A 22,607-nucleotide genomic window follows, 5' to 3' on the forward strand; every position below is an offset into this window, starting at 1 on the left:
TTCATTTCTAAGAGCCCTAATGTCTAAGAGACAGAAGGAACACAAATTTTAAACAACTTAAAAATTATCAGCTTTAGTAGCATAACTCCATATAAACTTTACCTAAATCAAGTATAAAAGGCAAAAGAGCCACCACTTACATTATACTAATATGTTATTTTAGAGTGCTATATAAAATATTTTAACCAATATGGATATACCATGAAGTTTACTGCTATCCATCATCTAATAACTTTGTAAGCAAAGGTGGGAACACTGAAATGATTAATGAAAAGCAAGACTCATGCTCATAAACCTTACTGTTGGTATGAAAACAGTGAGACATTATATAAAGATCTCAATGAGCATCTAAGGAAACTGCTTTCTAAGTTAAAATATGAAATGATACTTCTTGCCCAAAGAAAAACTAGAATTTACAAGTATCATTTATCTATTCAACAAGAATACATTCTTCATTCACTCAGCAGGTATTTACTGGCTTTCCCCTGTGCCACGCCAACATGTTAGCTTGTTGATTTAGTGGTGACGAATCACCCTTCTCCCACATACACACACCATGCAAAAATCTGTCAAGCAGCATGCATACAGGGTGATCGTTTAGTTCCTCTATGTGGTGTCATGAGACGGTGCCTATACTCAGCATAGTATCAGTACTCTCTAAGGCCACTCATCCTTGCCTATTTCCAACAAACACCAAAAGCCTGGGATTTGGTGCTTGCTGCGCACAGCTATTAGCCATTCAACCTAGAGAAATTCATTTCAGCACTTTTAACCTGAGCCTGCTCTGAGAACGCTCTTCTCGAAGGCCCCTTTCAGCTCCCAGAAATGACTAAAGATTTCTAATAATGGACAGAACTATTACCTCACAAGGGCCTGTTCTATCAGATGACTCATGTTCGAAAATTCTCTTTTATTCTGAGCTGTAATTGTCCCTCCATGAATTCAATCATGGGTCTTTGTCCTGCACACTGTAGTAACAAAAAATCCTATCTACTGCCTCTCTCACAAGATAACCCCTCAAATATTAAAAAGAGCTCAGTCAGGTTTTCCCAGATCTTTAAATAAAAGTTCCCTTAAATGCCACTCGATCCTGTAATTACTGCATTTTTTCATAATAGTGGTACCTTCCTTCAATGAGTTCTTTAGTTCAATATTTCTCTGAAATATAGTGCCCAAAATATAATATAATATTCTAGATTTAGAATCTGATCAGCAAGTGCTTGCTATTCATATGATAATACCACATAGAATTCTGATTGACGAAGTAAAGGAGGCAACTGAACATGTAATAATCAACTAGAGGGATACTCTCTTAATCAAACTTTATAAAAACTTCACAGTAAAGATGCAGGACAGCACAGTGGTCATGCATACAGGCTGCAGTCAGAGAACCTAGATGGGCTTAGATCCTAGTTACCATGGCTTAGACATTAGCCTTTCTTCCGTTTCAGATTCCTCATTTATCAGATGGGGATCATAATAGCTTATTTTAGAGGACTGACATAAAGAATTGAATGAGTTATCAGATATAAATCACTCAGTACAGGAGTACAGTAGTTCCAACAAACATTATCAAATAAGGTATACAACTGATTTATTTGAGTGGTTATTCATGTAGTTATCTAGATAGCTTCTGTGTGATATATATTCACCAATATTGAGTAGAAAAATACAACTTTTCTGACAACTCAATGATATAAAAAGAAAGGAACAAATGGAGTAATGGTCATGTCACTGGACTCCATGTAGTCAACCAGGGTTCGAGTCCTGGACCTAGCAGATTAAAACTCACACTGGGCACATATGCATGCATGACCAAAGTCCCAAGGGGATAATGGAGAAGGGACTGTGGTGTGACCATCCCCCCTGGGAGGTGATTTCTCTCTTTCTGTCTATCTGGTAAGTGCATGCACCCTATAGCAAAGATCTCTCTAAAAAAATAAATAAATAAAAATTAAAAAAAGAAAAGAACTTTTGGTTACTTCCTTTGTAATTAAATATTGAGATATTAATAGATAAAAGTAAACTGACACTTTCTTAGGTTCAAAGGACGTGAGATCCCTTTTAGGAAAGAGATGAACTAAACTATTAACTGAGAGGAAGCTAAGAGGAAAACAGAATAAACAGAAAGTAAACATTAAAGAAACAAATTCTTAAAAACATATTTTCCCTCCCATTAAAATCTAGCCTGCTCATTTCCATTATACTAGGAATGCTTAATTTCTGGCATTTGATGTGCAATAAGGCTATGTTCTTTTTGTTTGTTGGTTTCTTAATAAGTGTTTTGAAACCTTCATAGAAGACTCATAATCTAACGCTAAGAAACTTTCAGTCACATTTGCTGTGGCAAATGACCCCCCAACTACAATGGCCCTTTATTTTGGTGCTTATTTAGTTTTTAAATCAGGTGCCACTTCATGGTGCCTTGTTTTATCGACTGAGTAGGCCAGGGTAGCCCTGCAGGGATTTCACGCTCCCCTGCAGACCACTCACTAAATCACGGAGGGTGGTTACAGAAACCAAATAAATGACCTCAGTCTTTAAAACAAATCGGCAAAAAAAAAAAAAGTCTTACTTTATAAAATTTCTATAAAAGTTTTAACAATGCCAATAATACCTTTTCTTCAGAATGACTCATTTGTTTAAAATTTAGCTTAATCTAAATGAAGAGGTAAAGAAAACAGTCATGTGATTTCATGACTCGGATCACTAAAGAGTTCTTTAGGTAATCAAACCTAGTAAGAAATGATTACTATTTCACTCACTACCAAATGGTTGTTTTTCCAATAATACTAGGTAAGATGAAAGTGGAAATAAATTTTCACTATACCTCTGAGAGCTATGCAGGATGAAATGTGTCCTCAAGATAAAAGTTCACTCAGACTCTTTTTTCAAAATTCTCAACTGGGAACTGGCAACATAATGCCACTTGTGAAGAAAATAGAGGGATAGATTTAGGATAATATAATAATAGCCACTAACATCTACTAAACTGTATGTGCTTATCACTGTGCTGGGTATTTTAGTGTATTATCATATTATTAATTTAATCCTTAAAATCCCATGCGGCAGGTACCATTATTATCCTCAATTACAGGTGAGAAACCTGGGATTTAGGTTCACTGATTAGTTCAAGGTCACATAACTACATAAATGTGGCTGAGCCAGGACTCAAACTCAGGCTGTCTGATTTCACGGTCTAAGCTCCTATCCTCTGCAGTTGGGTAAACAAAAGTATTTGGTGATACACATTAGTGAGAAACTGCCAAAGAGCAGGGGATGTAGGAAGAACAGAGAGCAGCAGCGGCAAAGACTATCCAGATGGGGAGGGTACTGTGTGATAGGAAGGAGTCTGGGATTAGCCATTAGGCTGTCTAGGATCCCTGTTCCAGATGGCATCCGTGTGACCATGGGGGATTCAGTTCTTCTCTCTGGCCCAATGTAAGAACACATTCATATCCCGCATGGGGTGTGCTAAAGAGGAAAAGTTCAAGTGGAAATGAAACTCCGTCATACAGATAGTAAAATAAAAAAGAAAATGAACAATTTTTGAAAGTGAACATTAAGAGAACACATAGGTTCCACAGACATAGGAAATGCCATGGTAGAACTTACACTGCAAACAAATAAATGAACCTAAAGGCTTATCAAGTAAAAGTAAGGCGGTCATGGATTGACCTTTTTTATTGCCCAATCGAATCACTCCCACACCTACGGTCAAAGTTAGCCCAACTTAAAGCAATTAAAACATGGGGGGGGGGGCAGCAGGTGGCATGGTGGTTAAGGCACTGAATTCCCACATTGCAGACCTGGTTCAAGTCCCAGACCCGGAGGCTTGAAAATCATGGTGTGTGTGTGTGTCTGTGTGTGTGTACGCGTGCACATCCCGCGCATGCCTAAAATACTGTGAGGATAATGAATAAGGGATTGTACCATAGCCATGACCATGGTAATTCCTCTTTCCTTCTTTCTGTCTCTCTCTCTCTCTCTCTCTCTCTCTCTCTCTGGTAAGCACATGTGCCCTATGGCAAAAACCTGAGGATCAGCAGGTTGTATAGTGGTTAAGGTGCCCGACTCTCACATGGTCAGCTGCAGTTCAAGTCCCTGACCTGGCAGCTTGAAACTTACCCTGAGTACGTTTGCACAGATACCCAAAGTCCCAAGAGGAGAATGGAGGAGTTGGGACTGTGGTGTAGCCATCTTCCTGGGGAGTGATTTTTCACTTTCTGTCTCTCTCTGTCTGTCAGCAAGCATGTGTATCTGATAGCAAAAAATCTCTTTAAAAAGAGCCTGAAAAAAAATTGTGTGCATGTGTGTGTATTTATGTTTTTTATCATGTTTATTTATTCCAATATTGTAAAGCCCCCAAAGGAAGAATCTTTTCTATGCTGCATGACCCACAGAAACTGTGAGATGTATGGGCATTGCTTTAAACTACCAAGTTTGTGCTACTTTGTTACTAAGCAACAGAAAACTAACATTATACCGGAAGTGAATTAGACAACTGAAAAAACAAGGCTATCATTAACCTGGGAGATGAAAATGGGAGAATGCAAGAAAGGAGAATTCATTCTGGTGCAGGCAGATTTTAAGTCCTGCCTCCGAACCCTTTGACACTACTACCATGGTGTCTGTGCTCCTTCCCTCCGAAGCGTGGCCAGCCTTGGTGACTGGCTTATCACATCAAGTGTGGTGGATGTGACACTGAGTGACTTTTCAGGATGAGTCAGTTGCTGTCCTGCCCTCCAGAACACTCACTCCAGAACCCACATTACCAGAGATTGCAGGACTGGGTTTTCAGGGAAAGGACGGTTTTCTATTTTTTATTTAGTATTTATAGATTTTCATTTACTATTTGTCCCTTGTCAATCAACATACCATCTTTAGGGAATTCAAAGAGAGGAGGAAAGGCCATAAAAATGCAGAATCTGGCCATTCCTGGATTCTCCAGCCACAAAACCATCAAACTACACCATTAACCTCTGACTTACAATTGCCAAAATAACAGTGTCACTAGCGGTCACTGTAATCTTAGAAAATATATAAATATTTAAGACAGGGCAGATTGAAAATGTGTCTATTCTTCCATTTTATACCCTAGAAAGTTCTATCAAATTCATTTGCTGTAAATCCCTGAAAAAATCTGCCTAACTTTTTACTTCCTATATTTCTAGTCTAACAAATCTCAGTACTAATGTTAGTTTGAAGGTATTACCTGAAAATATTTCAACAAAACATCTTCTCTTAGTGAAAAATCATTAAACAATTGTTATGTTAATAAAAATTAGTTTAAAAAGTCTCCTCATACCTAAAATAAACTTTCATCTTATTAAATCAACAAATACTTATGGATAAGGAACTATGAGGTAAAAAGTTGTAACAGAGTCCTTGTCTTCAAAACTTTTACAATAAAAATAAGTACGTAACTAAATATGGGGCAAAATATGGTAAGCCCTATGAAAAATGCAACAGGAGAGCCTGTCCGATAGCACAGTAGTTAAGCCCTATACATAGGAGTCTGATCTCACACGGCCAACCATGGTTCAAATCACAGCCCCAGTGGCTTAAGAAAACACACCAGTCACATGGATGTCCACAATCCCGATGACATATTATGTGTGTCCAAAAACAAGAAGAGATCACATGCAGTTGGAGCGCCAAGAGCAAAATGCACAAATGATTTGATGTACCTCTCCAAACCCAAGTATTTTAGTTCACTTTGCCTTTGTCTACTCCACTGAAATGAGTAAGTCCCTCAAATCTTAAATTTTGAAGCCCCCTTTCAGACTACACTCCAGGTTTCTGTTACAGGGAAATTCTTATTCCCTCTTTCATGTAACTCCATGGAGGGGAAAGGACCACTGTTTACAGCCCAGGGGAAGGCCAGTGACTAATCTAATCGGTAGGACTGTGAGGCTCTGAGGTTTTTCCACCCCCATCCTACTCCAGCCTCTCTCAGAGGAAGGAAGAATAAGCAACTGTATGCCGCCAACAATTTATCAGAAGCTCTGTACTCAGTGGTTATTCAGTCCTGCTCAGCCATCAATAACGCTGTCTTTTACTCCTCATGTTTTATTCTCAAAAAACCAGAACTGTAAGGGGCAAAATGGGTGAGTTATTGGTCCCTCAAACATCCAGCTATCCCTTTATTTTTCTGCTGAATATGCCCTATGATGGTAGGAGCTTCGGGAGACTCCTGGACTCCAATAACAGGGCATGCGTAGAATTTGAATACGCAGGTGCAGTCCATAGTGACCATGTAGTCCTACTCCCATGGCAACTTAGCAATCCTGACTTTACAGCCCTATTTTAACAGCAATTCAGCAATTCTGTAACTTTTGTATGCTTGAGTATCTGACAGCCTAGAGGCCCAGTGCGTAATTCTGTAAGCAACTTTATCATCCAAGTTACCTCAAAAGTATGCAAAAATGTGTATAACCATATATGGAAGACAAAGAAACTCAAACAAATAAAAGGGAGAGCCCCAAGAAATTTATGGTTCAGCCTTTGGATCTGAATCCTCTGAGCCGGTGGTAGCACACAAGTAAATTGTTGTGTTCCTGCAAAAGCCTCAGTGTCCTGTCTCTCTCATGCGTATGCTCAATATCCCGCTACAGGATAATCCATCTGCCTTGGATCAATTAATTTGTTTGGACTCTACTTCTATTTAAAGAAAATACGGTAGATACTGGAATTGAAAACCTTACCAAACTTATCTCCAATCTCTAGTTGATTCTATTTAGTACACAGTAATCTTCTACAGGTCCCTGTCCTTTTTGAACTCTTTTTTTCTACAAAAACTACTCCAAACCATCCTAAACTTTTAGTCCTAGCACATAACCTTGTCCTTCAATTTTACTGAGAAAAGAGTAACATCTGGATTTGAAACAAGTTAACTTCCTAGACACACCTATCCCTACAACTTTCTGCCTCCCATTCAGCACTAATCTCTTTCTCTTTTTTTTTAGAGGTTTTTGCCATAGGGGGCATGCATTTGTCAGACAGACAGAGAGAGACAGAGAGACAGAAAGGGAGAAATCACCCCCTAGAGGAGATGGCCATGCCACAAACCCTTCTCCTCCATTCTCCTCTTGGGAGAGGATCTGGGACACGAACCTGGTCTGGGACACGAACCGCAGTCGGCTACGTGGGAGTACAACGACATAGCCATTACACTAACTGCTGGTCCCAGCACTAATCTCTTAATCTGAGCTCTGGTTCTTATGTTCTTCAGCTCACGTGACAATCGTGTTCCATCACTCGTTTCCTCTCTCCTGAATCCCCTTTCGGTTCTAATAATTCTTTCCTCTCTGCATATAAACACTCAGAACCTGGGTTTTTTTGTTGTTGTTGTTTTTTTTTTGTTTTGTTTTGTTTATTTTAAGCAAAAGGACAAGAAAACCAAAACTCTCTTGTAGCCTAAACATTCTTCAAGTCCTAAGTCATAGCTGGTCTTCTTTGAACCGCCAAGCTTTTGGAAAAAGTCATCTACCTTGGCTCTGCCTTTCATTGCGCATTCACAGAGCAGCCTAATGCATGCTACTGCTCCACTAAAACTGCTCACACCCGTGTAGTCAAATGATCTCCAAGTTAAAAAATTTAACAGTCAATTTTGTTTTCTTTCTTTCTTTTTTAATATGCCAGAGAGCATGTGCACTTACTAGAGACAGAGAGAGAGAGTGAAGGAAAATGAGAAAGAACTCCCAGGATGGTCGTGCTGTAATCTCTTCTCCTTCACTTCTTCCCCCTCCCCTCTTTGAGCTTTTGGGCATATATGCAGACATGTCTGGCATGCCCTGGGTCTGGGACTCAAACCACTCAGTTGGTCAGGTGGGAACCAGCTAACCTGAACCAACACACACCATGGGCTGGCCCAACAATCAGGCTTCAATTCTGCTTTGACTTGACTTTTACAGTGTTGGACATTTAACAACCTCCATTTTGAAATTAACAACCTCCATCTCTTCTACTGGGTTTTTGTAACATCTATGGCCTCCTAATTCTCCTCTGTACGAAGAATGCTTCCTCCCTCTGTCTTTATTGGTCAAACCTTACATTTTAATATTTGCCCGGGATGCTATTCTTGTCATTCTTCTCAGAAATTAAACTCTCCCTGGAGATGGGAGAGAGGAGAAGGAATATTTACCCTATGAATTATTCCACATGTTCATAAATCAGTAAGACTAATCTGAATTCATTTGCTTCTTTCCCCACTCCATCCATCCCTTCTAGTGCTCACCTCTACCATGGCCCTGCCTTGCATTTGTTTATCTCTCTTCCCTGCCCTGGCATGTCCAAGGTATGAACATAACACACTACTGTCATTAGCAGTGGCTTCTTAGAGTGGGGACTAGCAGGGTAGGTGGAAGTGACAATAACAAAAGCAATGCATCTTAGAGGACCTAATGAATATGCATTATAAAAAGGATCCCACACGAACTTCCCTGAACTACACTGTAAATATCTTCAGATTTTACACACGTATCTATAATCTTTGAATCCCTGTGCTTAAGCACAAGCACTTGGCAGAGTGGGAACTCCATTCACATTATGTGAACGAAAGAAGGAGAAGAATAATAGAATATCTGGAATAAGCTTTGAAGAACTACTAGGATTTCAAAAGTTATAGACAGGGATGGAATCATTTAAGCCAGGGAACGAGAAAGCCCAGGCATAGACAGAACTGCTGAACTGGTGGGGCAAAGAAGGACAAGTAACTACTAGTCACACTAGAATGCTGAGGCATGGGGGCCAGCAAGTGGCATAGTGGTTAAGGCACTGAACTCCCACATGTCTGACCACAGTTCGAGTGCAGGACCCAGAGGCCTGAAACTCACACTGGGCACATGTGTGTGCGTTCCTAAAAATCCCAAGAGGAGAATGGAGAAGGGATTGCTATGTGGCCATCCGCCTTGAGGGTGATTTCTCCCTTTCTATCTCTCTTTCTCTCTCTCTCTCTCTCTCTTTCTCCAGTGAGCCTTATGTCAAAAATCTCTATTTAAAAAAAAGGGAAAAATAAAGAAAGCTGAGGCATGCTCTCACGAGACTTGAAGATTGAGCTGAACATGCAATTTGTAGGCAACAAAGAGCCAGTGAGGTCTTTTAGGCAATGTAATTTATGATTAGAAAAGAACCTGGAACAGAGGGTGCCTGTTAGATAGCTACAAATGAATTACCTAAGAGAAGAAATGAAGACCTGAACCACTTAAAAAAATATATTTTTAAGGTTGAAATTAAATAATTTTTTGAATATTCAAGAGCAGTAGAATTAACTGAAATATCAATTTAAAGGGCATGAAAAGTTTAAAATACTAAAACTAAGAAGTCTAAAAAGGAAAAAGAAAAAACATTAAAAGTACACTTAACTGCAGGTTTACTAAGCCAAACTGTCATGAATAGTTTGAGGGTGTTAGAAGCAGAGTTTACTGTGTTGGTAAGAACTCCAACATGCATAAGCTGACCCACAGCTGTAATTGAGTAGGGCATACTGTACATGCTTGAGAAAGGTCATTTGATCACTCTTGAGTAGGGAGGTGGCAGAATGTAACCATACCGTGAAGCTGTTGTTAGCATTTTTTGTGCTTGCTTCAGCTACACTGGCATCTGAGAGGTCAACTTCATCAAATATCAGAGACTGTTGATGAAAAAGAACACAAACACGTTAAATGAAAACCTAACTCAAGGCTCCTCAACACATTTTCACTATCAGACCATGATTATGAAGCTACATCAGGATAGGAATAGAGAATGAAAAAAAAAAGTTAGGTTAGTGATGCTTTGCAACTTTTTTTTAAACACAAGGTTTCATTGTGTTGTGATCCTCCTACATTAGCCTCCCCGTTAGGACTGCAGGTGCAGGTGGTCCAGCTTGTTGAGTGAGACAGACCACCCTCAAGCTTATAATCCTCCTGCTTTGGCTTCCCCTAGTCACTGGGGTTACAGATGCATACCACCATGCCCAGCATTTACCAGGAGTCAAACCTGGGCCTTCTATATGGTCCCAACCTGTAGACTGCAGTGGCTTAGCAGTGTGGACCATGCAGCAGAGTCCTTCTTAGGAAGGATAAGTAAAACCATAAAGTACAACTAATCCATAAATCCCAAACCAAAAAGATCTGTAAAGAACCCCCATGTACACTGTTCAGTGCAAATGTTCTATGCTTTCTGGAAGGAGAACAGCTACCATTTATAGGGAGCCTACTGATACACACAAAGACAACGGCTCATTAGCTTATAACAACAACTCTGCCATGGAGGCAGAGACAACATCACTTTATTCAAGTTTGCTAAGTGAAAACTAAGGAGCAGTTGTGGCTCAGATCATGGTGAATAACTGAACTTTCTGAACCTCATTTTCCTCATCTAGAAGTGTTGGTTCAAATGACATGATGAATGTGCTCTGCAAATAAAAGATGACATTTCTCTTCTACACTTGTGAGTCATTTTAACCAAAAGGTTTCAATGGTTAAAAACTCCAAAAAAAAGTGAGACTTTAAAATTAAGCAATTAGCAATTAGGAAATTCTAGTAAACAGATGTCTTTTTCTCATTTGTAATGGGATGGTCATTGCTCCATTCATTCAGTGTCCTTCCAGCCAGGCAGGAACCTCTAGAACTGCAGAAAAGGGGGCTCCCTTTTTCTGAATGCTTCCAGTCCCTGCCCCTCTACCATCTCCAGAAGGTTATGCTAATCTACCTCTGTTCAACCAAATCTGGCTATGTGACTTGATGCCTGACTGGAAGGAACTCACAATCTATACAGCACAGGAGATGAAACAGACACAGGCAGCACTAAGGTAAGACAGGCTATTAAATGTAGAAACGGAGAGCTTAAACGAAATGTTATGGAAGGTCACTGATGATTTCTCCAGCAGACAACAACGGAACTGCCCTTGTGAATGACTGACTAAGGACTATTTGAAGGAGAATGAAGAGAAAACAGGGAATCTAGTAAAAGTGAAGATAGAGAGAAAGTCATTCTGCAGCTGAAAAGCATGGACCAGAGCTGCAGGCCGTCCAGTAGTGAATGCTGACTAGATATAAATGAGGAAAGTCCAGATGGAGCCAGGTCAGGGACGAGCTTGGACATGATGACTTTTAAAACAAGATTATTATACTTGGTTATTATTTCAGCAGCAGTATGAACTAAGAATTAGGTTTGTTTGTTTACTTGTTATTACCTCTTAGAGCAGAACTCTGAATATATCAAAACATACATTTTTAAAAGATAGAAATCATTAATTATTCCACTGGCACAGTTGCATGAAATTTTAACAAAAAAGAAATCAAGAAAATAAAAATTTGAAAGGGTACTAAAATATCGGTTTTAAATGGAGGCTTATCATTACAAATGTTTCACTTAAAACTGCATTATTATTATTTTATTCAACAGTTACATCAAACTTTTTTAAGTCCTGATTTTATTTCAATATTTTTCTTTTTCTTTCTTCTTTGTCAGAGAGTGCATGCACTTGATAATGAGAGAGACAGCAAGAGAGAGAGAGATGGGAAAGCATCCCCCAGTGGAGCATGTTCACGCTGTAATCTCTTCTCCTCCATTTCTCCATCCTGTCATTATTTGGAGCCTATAGGTGCACATGCCTGGCAACTTTTCAAGTTGACAGAGTTGGGATTTAAACTGTAGTTGGCCATGTGGAATCTTGCTCCATTAACCTAGGCCATGGAGTCAGTCCTCAGTATTTTCATTCCTTTATTGCTGGTATAACAGAGTGATTATTTTGTGTCTAAGTCTGTAAGCATTTAATATGAATTATCTTCCTTAAGCCTCTTCTTAACAACACATGCTCTTCACGGCCACTCCACTGGAATGTGCTAAATTGGGGATGTGAGTACGTGTCTGAATTCAGAGCATGGATTTCCTAGCGACTATAGCAATTCCCTCATAGTCAAGGAAAGATTTACAAGGTGGGAAACCCAAAACTTCAAGTTTATTTTATCTAATAAGGTTACATTTAAGGTTTTATTTGAAAGAAAATGAGAAAGGAAGAAAGGAAGCAACTTACACTAGAGCCTTCCTATAAGATTATCCTTAAAGACATTTATGGAATTGAGTCACAAAGACCCTGTTGGGATGGAGTCTGGGATGGATCACATTCATACTGAATACACATATGAATGACAATGATATAGTTGGCTCCAAGATAAAAACAGATTATTGAACCAAAATTTTAAATCCATCTACAGCCTCAAATGCTTGCAACTAATTTCTCTCAAATTACCTTTGAGTCCTTTGCATAATAAAGTGTACGGCCTCGAAGTTTGAAGTATCGCTTTTTCCACCTTTGGAAAGAACTGGTTTGCTTCAATAGCTGTCCCTCTTTAATACTGGTCTGGGGAGAAGCAGAAGCACAATGACACGATTAAAATGAAACTCAAAACAAAGTAAAATTCAGAATCAATGACATATGATCATTAACATTTTGAATATTTCCCATGTCTTGCAAATTACATGAGAGAATATTTTTCTTCTCATAGTTGAATCAAGGGAGCACATGTGCAAAGTCCCAAAGAATTACAGTGAATTTGACATGGTTCCTTGACCTCGAAAAATTCACACACAGCATGGAGACCCATGCACACAAACTAATACTTGCAAGACATGGTCGCATTGCTTTGCAAACAGTGGAGATGCAACATAATGTAATGATTATGAAAGCCCGTACACTCAGGAGCCAAACACCTTAGGTTCACCTCCTGGTACCACCACCTACAGCTGGATGATCTTCAGCAAGTTACCAAACTTTCTTATGCTTTTATTTATTCATCTGTAAAACAGGGTTAAGATTAGGACATACCTTACACAATTCTTGTGAGGAATAAATGAAAAACAATGAAGGACTTAGTACCTGGCACATAGGAAGTGCTCATTAAATGTACCACCAGCTACGCACTACTGTAATAAATGCACGTACAAAGTACTGTGCACGGTGATCCTACAAAGGAATCATTCATTCACCTGGTGGGAATGGAAGTCCTCCCAGAGAAAGCCCCAAAGTGGATCTTGAAGGAGTTAATCAGAAAATTTACCAGAGGAGGCCATTTCAGATGTGTGGAAAGGTTAAAAGGTTTAAAATAGCATGGACATTTGGGGAACTTTCAAAGAGCTTTTTGTTATAAATGGAGTGAAGGGTTTTCAAGGGTAAGTAGCAGGTGACACAGACAAAGAGGTGGGCAGCGGTTCTATAACTCAGGCCAGACCCTGTGTTAAGTGTTTTCTGTATGTTAGTTCATTTCATTGCCACCAACAATGTATTTAGAACCGCTTTGTGTCATCTATTGTAGTATCTCTCCTTCTTTTGGTCCCTTCCATCCACAGTGACTGCTCTGCAGTTAAGTCACCATGTATACGCCTGCCTTAGCCTGGGCACTACTGACTCTCCCCCGGACTGCTCTTCCCTCACACAGCATCTGCTAACTCCTTCCTCTCCTGAGTCTCTGACCTCCTCAGTGAGACCCTCTTCACCAACCACCTGCTTAATACTGCAACCAGCTCTCCATATTTTCTCCCATCCTGACCTTATTACCCACCCCTACAAAGTATCTATCTCCTAATATATAACGTAATTTACTCACTTAATATGTTAATTGTGCTACTCGTATTAGAATATAAGCTCTCTGAATTTGTTATGTCTAATACAGTTAAAATTAATGTTTCATCTTAATTGGAACTAAAGAGGAAAGCAAGAGAGTAAGGAAGAAAGCGAAAGAGAGAGAGAGAGAAAGCAAGCAAGCAAGCTGCATGAGAGCCTTCCTGTAAGACTGTCATTAGGGAACATGTCACAGACTAGCACAAACAGACTTCTTAGGATGGAGTCCAGGATGGATCATATTTATAAGGAATTCAATAAAAGAGAAATAAAGTATCAAGTGAGCTTCCAAGACAAAGTAGCTTCCTGAACCAAAATTTTAAATCAACCCCCCTGGAGCCGGCTGGTAACCTGGTGGTTGAGGGTGCTGGACTCCCACATGGCCTACCATGGTTTGAGTCCCAGACCTGGCAGCTTTCTTTCTCACTCCCCCTCCTACTCTGTCCCTCTCTGTTCAAATAAAAATAAATAAACAAATAAATAAAGTTAAATAAAAAAATAATTCTTTAAAAAAATAAATAAAATCACCCCCCTGAACTGTGCACTAACACGCACCTAGAACATTATCTAGCACATATAATAAGGACATCTATATGAATGAATGGTAGGTGCTGAGATGAAACTCTTATCTGCTCGATTCCAGAATTTATTCCTAATTTTCACACCATACTGTCTCAAGGCACACAATGTTGAGGAAAGTTTACTATCTCCAGTAAGATGGTTCAGTTATATATAGTCATATATCACATAAGAACGTTTCAATCAATGATGACTCAAAAGATGACCCCATAATGAACCTGAAAAATTCCTATTCCCTAGTGATGTCATAGCTATCCAAACATCTAGCACAATGCATTGCTCACATGTCTGTGGTGATGCAGTGTAAAGAAACCTACTACATTACCAGTTGTATAAAAATACGACACGTACGATTATGCACAGAACATAATACTTGATTATAGTAATAAACAACCATGTTACTGGTTTATATATTTGCTATGCTATACCTTTTTATCACTGTTAGAGTATACTTCTACTTGTAAAAGAATACAAGTTTACTGTAAAATGGTATACCATGTTATGCCAACAACATACATGCATGTTCACACATCTCTCGATGCATCATTTTCTCTTGTGCTTGAGAACTCTTGATGTTGTTCTGCTCACTATGACCCTTCCAGTGGGACAAGATGTGGAGGCGGAAGACGCAGATAATGGTGATCCTGACCTCGTGTAGGCTTTGGCTAATGGGTATGTTTGTGTCTGTATTGTTAACAAAAAATTTAAAAACTAAAAAAGAAAAATTCAAAATAAAAAAAAAAGGTTAGAGAACAGGACAGCAAAGAAAATATTTTTGTATAGCTGTATAATACATTTAAGCTAAGTGTTATTTTAAGTCAAAAAGTTAAAAAACAATTTAAAAGTTTATAAAGTACAAAAGTTACTGTCTGCTAGTGTTAATTTATTATTGAGGAAATAACAGATTTCAAAAATAAATTTAGCGTAGCCTAAGTGTTGAGTGTTTGTAGTCTGTTGTAGTGTATAGTAATGTGGGCCTTCGCCTTCACTCAACTCTCACTTGTTGCCCAGAGCAACTTTCAGTCTTGCAAGTTACATTCAAGGTTAAGTGCTCTATACAGGAATATCATCTTATAATCTTTCATAGTGTATTTTTACTATACCTTTCCTATGTGTAGATATGTTTAGGAACACATAAACTTACCATTGTATTACAGTTGCCTACAGTATTCAATATATTAGGCTGTTGGAAAAATCATGACCTATTTTTCTACACAAAAATGCATCGTGGCTTTTCCAACGACCAAATAGCTAGGAACAAAAGACTTTACCAGATAGCCTAGATGTGCAGTAGGCTACACCACTAGGTTTGTATGAGAATACTCTATGACATCTGCATGATAATGAAACTGCCTAATAACACATTTCTCAGAACATATCCCCATAATTTATCAGTGCATGACTGTATTAATGTCTACTTTCAAAGAAAGCAATTTACTTAAGCACGTGCTCTAAGATAATCCTCCAGGAACCGTTGTAAGATCATTGCAATTTAATAGTAACAAAACACTTTTGAAACTTCAGGACCAAGGAGCCGATTTTAAGTCAGGCAGACACACTTCAAGCCAGACACCACTACATATGAACAGGGTAAACCTGGGTAACGCTCTAACTCTCTATGCCCCAGTTTCCTCTACTAAAACATGAAAGAACAACAGCAATACCACAAGTTTGTTGCGTCTAATTTAATATAAGATAATTATAAGATAACGGCTGGAGAGCGAGCCACTTAGCATACTGTCTGGGTTACAGAAAACCTTCAATAAATGGCAAAAAGTGTTATTATTATGATATCATTATGCTATTAAGTTCAGGGAGTATTTGCCAGGCATCAGATTATAAGAGCTTCTTGGAAGAAGTAAATAAGTGTTCGCAGACCACTGTCAGGGCAAATAACAGTTGGAGTAGAAGGAGAGTACCAAGAGACGAGGTTATGGGAGATAAGAGCCAGGGTGCGCTGGACACAACAGGGAGTCTGCGTTTTTTGTTGTTGTTGTTGTTGCAAATGCAAAAAGCTAGTGAAATGTTTGAGTGACAAGGGGGAAATGGGTGAGAAAGGAAGGGGAGGGCCAATTAGGAAGCAGCTGCAGGAGCCCAGGGGAGGGACAAGATAGGCACTAGAATTAGGGTATAGTATTTATTATCTATTGCAATGGAGAGAAAAGGAGGAATTTGATAATTTATTGTGGAGAGAGTCTCTATGGAATACACTGATCCACATAAAGGGTAAAGGAGAGGCAAAGAACCAAAGAAAATAATAATATCTATATGCATTTGTCTTGGACAACTAAATGCAAAAGACTGAGCAAGAAAGAGGGTAATAGGAGAGGGTAGAGTGTTTGAGAAATCAAAGGTAAGGAGAACCAAAGCTCAAAAGATTCACTTACGTTCATGAGGGGAGTGCACTGGTGAGGAAGACTAAAATGTACTATAATTAAATCAGTGAAAGCCATAAATTCATTTTAGGTCAAAATCTCCCAGGAATAGCCCTAACCCATTCACAGAAGCCGTCATCGTGAGATCAGAAGTAAATGGGAACCATGCACTAGGGTTATCCATCCACAGGTTCCTTCTAGCCCAAGAAATAAAGCCTTCCTTTGTGCACACGGTACATGTACATGTGCTCTCTATCACAAACGAAAGCAAATTTTTAAAATTTTAACTTTGCCAGAGGGCATATGCACTCATGAGACAGAGAGAGAGAGAGAGACAGGAAAGTGAGAAAACACCCCTCCCCATTCAGCATGGTAACACTGCTATCCCTTCTCTTCCATTTCTTCCTCCTTTTGGGAGGAATCAGCTGTGCTGATTCTCAAACTGCCGCGTCTGAGATTCAAACTGCCAGGTAGACCATGTAGGATACAGCCACCTTAACTATGATGCTATGAGCTGGCCCAAATAAATTTAAAAACATAATAATAAAGCACCAAATCAAAGGCCACTGGTGTGCATATGCTCTCTATCATGAATAGAAATAAATAAACCTTTTTTTTTTAATTCTGCTGTAGGATGTGTGAGCTCACTAGGAGAGAGAGAGATAGCGAGCAATTAAGTAAGAAAGTAATCCCCAGAAGGGATGGCCATGTCACAATTCCTTCTCCTCTATTCTTCTTTCAGGATTTTGGGCATGCAGGCACATGAGTCTGGCATGTTTTCAAGCTGCTGGGTCTATGATTTTAACTGCACCGTCAGCTATGCAGAATCCAGCCACCTTAACCACCATGCCACTGGCTGGCCCAAAATATAACTGTAATAAAGCACCAAATCAAAGGTGGTGGAGGATTTTCAGATTTTCATTATAAAATGGGGTCTTAGGTACTTGTTAGGTTTGATTTGGGATTGGCGGCAGAGTCAGAGGCAGAAAGATGAAGAACCAGAGTCAGGCTTGGGATTTATCAAAGCCAATAAAATTTATTCTGCAAAAAGCTCTCGGGTGAGGTCTCTTGGTCTGCTCAGAGGCAGAGGGAGTCACACCCAGGGTGGGTGCTGCTCATTTTTAAAGGGCCGTTGTCCAATAGGTGGTCGCCACGGGTCCTTGTCTGGCCAATGAAGGTCGCTGTTCCTGTTCAATTCTGGCAGTGCGCCAAATGCAGAGGGTGGGAAAGTCCATTGGTGATGGCATACCAGATGCAGAAAACAGGAATGTTCCTGCCAGTGGGAAAGTTTCCGCCATGTTTCATTTCCCTTCCCCCAGACCTTACAGTACTTGAAAAAGGTTAAAGAATGACAACAGGCAATTCTCCAGGAGAAAGAAACCTGGTCATGAATCTTCAAATTGTTCAGTAAAAAGGGTTAAGGCAAACAAAAGAACAGTTCCAAGCAGGTACCATTTTACAAAAGGCAAAATGATTCCAAGCAGGTGACATTTTAGAAAAAGGCCAAGTTCAAGCATAAGGAAAATATGATACACTGGGGCCAGCAAGTGGCATAGTGGTTAAGGCACTGGACTCTCACATGGCTGACCATGGTTGGAGTCCCGGACCTGGCAGCTTGAAAATCACACCAGGTGCATGTGTGTGTGTGCCCAAAATCCTGAGAGGAGAATGGAGAAGAAACTGCAGCATGGCCATCCCCTCTGGGAGGAGATTGCTCACTTTACCTCACTGTCTCTCTCTTTCTGGCAAGTGCGTGCACTTTACAGCAAAAACCTTAACACACACACACACATATAATCACTGAACAATAAAAACAAAAGGCCAAGGGAAAGTATATGAACAAACCTCATAAACATAAGCTCAAAGGAACAACCCAGAGTGTGACCAGGGCTATGGAGAAAGGGATTTCAACCAGAAAACAAAGTGAATGGACCAAAGATGGTGGAAGAACACTGCTGCCCAGAAAGAACAAAGAGGAACCTAGAGAATTAAAGCACTGTACACATAATCTATTATAGACTTGTGGGCATCAAAGCATTAGGGGAAATGCCTGTGACTTAACGGGCTGTGATGACAAGAAACGCCTGAGAAGACAGACATGGTTTTAAATTTCTGCCAGGTTAACTACTATCATAAAACTGAGTACATAATTTACCTTACTAGCATATGGTTTATAGCCTCAAGTTCTCTTTAAGAAGTGGTTCTCAACCCTGGCTACTATATATCCAAATTACTGGGAGTTGTAAAAATACTGATTCCGGGCTGCCACCTCAAAGATTCTCATTAATTTGCATAACTTAATTTGAAGCCCAGGTAGCAGGATTTTCTACATCCCCCAGGTGATCCTAACATGCAGTCACGCCGTTGGACCACTACCCTGGGAAGTCACCTGCATGTCCAAACCAATGATGTCTGCTGCAGTTCACATAGTGGGGAGGTTAGAGAAGCCTCCTGAGGAACAGCAGGGAGCAAGGAAAATCTTACTCCTAATAAGCCTCACATGGCAGCAGCAAAGAGTGTCAGCTTCCAAATCAGAACCAGGAGGACATTTTCCCATAGAAATCACATCAGATATGATGGAACTATAAGAAGTTCATGGAAAAATGGAATTGCAATACAAGTTATTTTACTGCAAAAAATATCTGAAATCCATACAGTTCATAAATATACATTTTCCATATGCTTTTTGAAGACCCCCTTAAATGTCATATATTATTGCAAAAACCATGCAAGGATTTCAATTTTTTTGTGTGTCAAAATAAATTCGGACTTCAATTCATTTTTCCTGGAACTGTTTTAGGTCCCTCATATTTGTCTTAATAGTTAAATCCTCAAGCTACTCTACCTGTGTCTAGGATACCAGTTACCCAGTTCCACAATGGGTGTCATGGCACATCTTTCAATGGAATGAAGACAGACTGTCTTTTTTTCTGTGCGACTTCCCTGACAGCCAAGAATTCTCTTTCCTTCCTCTTTTGAACTGAAGCTCTACTGGTGAGAAGGAATTAATTCTTTTTTTTATTTTTTTTTTTTTTTTTGGAGAGAGAATTTTCGCTTTGGGGGCGGGGCGCCAAAGAGTGTCAGCTTCCAAATCAGAACCAGGAGGACATTTTCCCATAGAAATCACATCAGATATGATGGAACTATAAGAAGTTCATGGAAAAATGGAATTGCAATACAAGTTATTTTACTGCAAAAAATATCTGAAATCCATACAGTTCATAAATATACATTTTCCATATGCTTTTTGAAGACCCCCTTAAATGTCATATATTATTGCAAAAACCATGCAAGGATTTCAATTTTTTTGTGTGTCAAAATAAATTCGGACTTCAATTCATTTTTCCTGGAACTGTTTTAGGTCCCTCATATTTGTCTTAATAGTTAAATCCTCAAGCTACTCTACCTGTGTCTAGGATACCAGTTACCCAGTTCCACAATGGGTGTCATGGCACATCTTTCAATGGAATGAAGACAGACTGTCTTTTTTTCTGTGCGACTTCCCTGACAGCCAAGAATTCTCTTTCCTTCCTCTTTTGAACTGAAGCTCTACTGGTGAGAAGGAATTAATTCTTTTTTTTATTTTTTTTTTTTTTTTGAGAGAGAGATTTTCGCTATAGGGCGCGTGCGCTCGCCAGACAGACAGAGAGAGACATAGAGACAGAAAGCGAGAAATCACCTCCCAGGGGGGATGGTCACGCCGCAATCCCTTCTCCTCCATTCTCCTCTCGGGATCATGGGCACGCACGCACACGCACCCGGCGTGAGTTTTAAGCCACCGGGTCCGGGACGCGAACTGCGGTCGACTATGTGGGAGTCCAGCGACATAGCCATTACGCTAACTGCTGGTTCCCGAGAAGGAATTAATTCTGATACAACTGCAGGAAAATGAACAGGAAGGTCATTGGTAAATTAGGAGTTCAATCTCAAGCGAGGATCTGTTATACGTGTCTTTTCACCCCATGCTGGATTGTAAACTACTTGGAGTCTGGGAAGTTTATCTCATTTGCCTTTGTACCTTCCATTGTGAAGGTTCTACAATATTTATATAAGTAATATATATTTACATGAGAAATATGCATATTACTTTCATGGAAAGAAGTGGTCTAAGTTCCAAACAACTAGTTCATAAACAAACTACTTCTGGAACAAAATCTAGTTGTGAGTTGAGATCTGTATATAAACAGGAAAATGGGAAGAAAGTAACTTTTAGAATGATGATTCATAAACTTTGGTTGGATCAAGAAGTCTTTTTAAGATCTGATGAAAGTTATGACTATGGTATCTCCAGAAACATGCACATTATACATTATAAATGACATAAAATTTTAGGGAGTTTGTGATTCTGGATCCATCATAACTTAACATAATGACCACCATTTATCATTAACTAGATGAATTTTTTGGTTGCTTTTGCCTTAATGGATATTGGTATTTGAACTTTTTCTTCAGATAGGTTACTAGTCTCCTGAGGAATTCAAAACAGCATAAAAATATTACTTAGGAGGTTAGGAAGCAATAACTAATACATGTGGGGTTCCAATTTCCTGTTGGAATTGTAGCAATAGTTAATAACTACAGCTCATAACCAAACATATTCTAAAATATTTTCTAATTTGAAGGTACACTGAAAAATACTCTTATTAATTCCATTTGTAAATTTGGTTTTTGGAATTACTACACAGTGGTTCTACCCATGATCATTAAAGAAAATGTTATTTTATAAAAAAGGAAAAAATTTATTTGAACTGTAATAGTCATTTTTTCAACACACAAACAAAAAATTTTCATTCTATGTTTTTTGTCCAGTTTTATTTTCAAACCAAGATTAGCGATCTGGAACCTTTGGGTTGACATGTTATTTTCACTCTGAGGCTAAGGAGCTCAATTAGCACCTACACCTCAAGAACCTTGAATAACCAAACAACAGCTCAGAAAGTTTTTAGTGTCCTATCCAGTTTCACAGTTGATTGCTTCATAAAGTATCCACTTGCAACTCATAAAAGGACCCTTCCACAGAGAGGTCAATAGATAAAAAGAAATATATTAGAAATGACAGTAGAAAGGAAGTATCAAAGACTGCATTATTAAAGTACTAGTAATTTTAGAGTTTCTTTTTAGAAAAAATGAATCTTCACACCAGACAAAGACATCAAAGCAATGAAGAAAGATAAAAATAAGATTTAGTATGGTAAATAAAAATGTTATTAATCTGATCAAAAAGGATTATGAGACTACATTATAAGACTACATTGCATAACAAGGTGAATAGCATTACTGGAAATACTTTTAGCAATTATTAAGATAGTAAATTTTGTTATGCATTTTTTTCACCACGATAAAAATTAATTTTTAACAAAAAAAGAAAACATTATAAAACTCTTGTTAAATCACCTGGAAAGCCCTTGGGATAACAGTTAAAAAATCTTTAAGAGGGGCCAGCAGGTGGCAGAGTGGTTAAGGCACTGGACTCCCACATGACCAACCACAATTCGAGTCCTGAACCCGCGGCTTGAAACTCATGCCAGGTGTGTGTGAGTGCCCAAAATCCTGAGAGGGGAATGGGGAAAGGATTGTGGCATGGCCATCCCCCTGGAGGGTGATCTCTCACTTTCTCTCTCTGTCTCTCCAGCAAGTGCAGGTGCCGTATAGCAAAAATCTCTCTCAAAAGAAAAAACAAAAAACAAACAAAAAAAAAACCTCTTTAAGAGGGTAGTGTCAGTATCTTCTCATCTAACACAGAAAAACCATATTGGATGAGGAAACTGTCTCACAGTGTGAGACAGAACTGAGGACTTACACATTGGCGCCTACAGCATGAGTATTGAAATGTTATAACAATGTAACTTATTCAAAGAATAAACCATCTGGAAATTCAAATTGTAGGAGTGGTGTACAGGGATATTTTCTGAAAGTTCTGTTTAAGGCAATAAAGAAAAGTTAGTGTTTGATCTACTTATGTTCTTTAAGTATTGTTTTAAGAAGCACAAATGACCTACTTCATTCTCTACATGGTCCTTAAGGTAATTTTCTAAACCAAAAACTGG

The 22,607-nt window shown here is 39.0% G+C and overlaps 1 protein-coding gene across 1 annotated transcript in view; it reads right to left on the minus strand.

Moving 5' to 3' along the window:
* The window catches only part of LOC102468209 (diacylglycerol kinase eta-like), a gene marked incomplete at its 3' end in the record, with an annotated part of 46,009 nt that extends 28,151 nt beyond the window's left edge, over positions 1-17,858 (minus strand). Inside the window, exons 1-5 of the mRNA XM_027774581.1 lie at positions 17,810-17,858; positions 14,702-14,896; positions 14,614-14,642; positions 12,239-12,349; positions 9,554-9,634 (exon numbers count right to left, since the gene is read on the minus strand). Of these exons, the coding sequence (XP_027630382.1) occupies positions 9,554-9,634; positions 12,239-12,349; positions 14,614-14,642; positions 14,702-14,896; positions 17,810-17,858 (465 nt within the window). The remainder of the gene's footprint in view (positions 1-9,553; positions 9,635-12,238; positions 12,350-14,613; positions 14,643-14,701; positions 14,897-17,809) is intronic.
* Between the last annotated feature and the right edge of the window lie 4,749 nt (positions 17,859-22,607).

This window comes from Tupaia chinensis, unplaced genomic scaffold (genome assembly GCF_000334495.1).
Source record: "Tupaia chinensis unplaced genomic scaffold, TupChi_1.0 Scaffold000458_2, whole genome shotgun sequence".
Classification (NCBI taxonomy): Eukaryota; Metazoa; Chordata; class Mammalia; order Scandentia; family Tupaiidae; genus Tupaia; species Tupaia belangeri.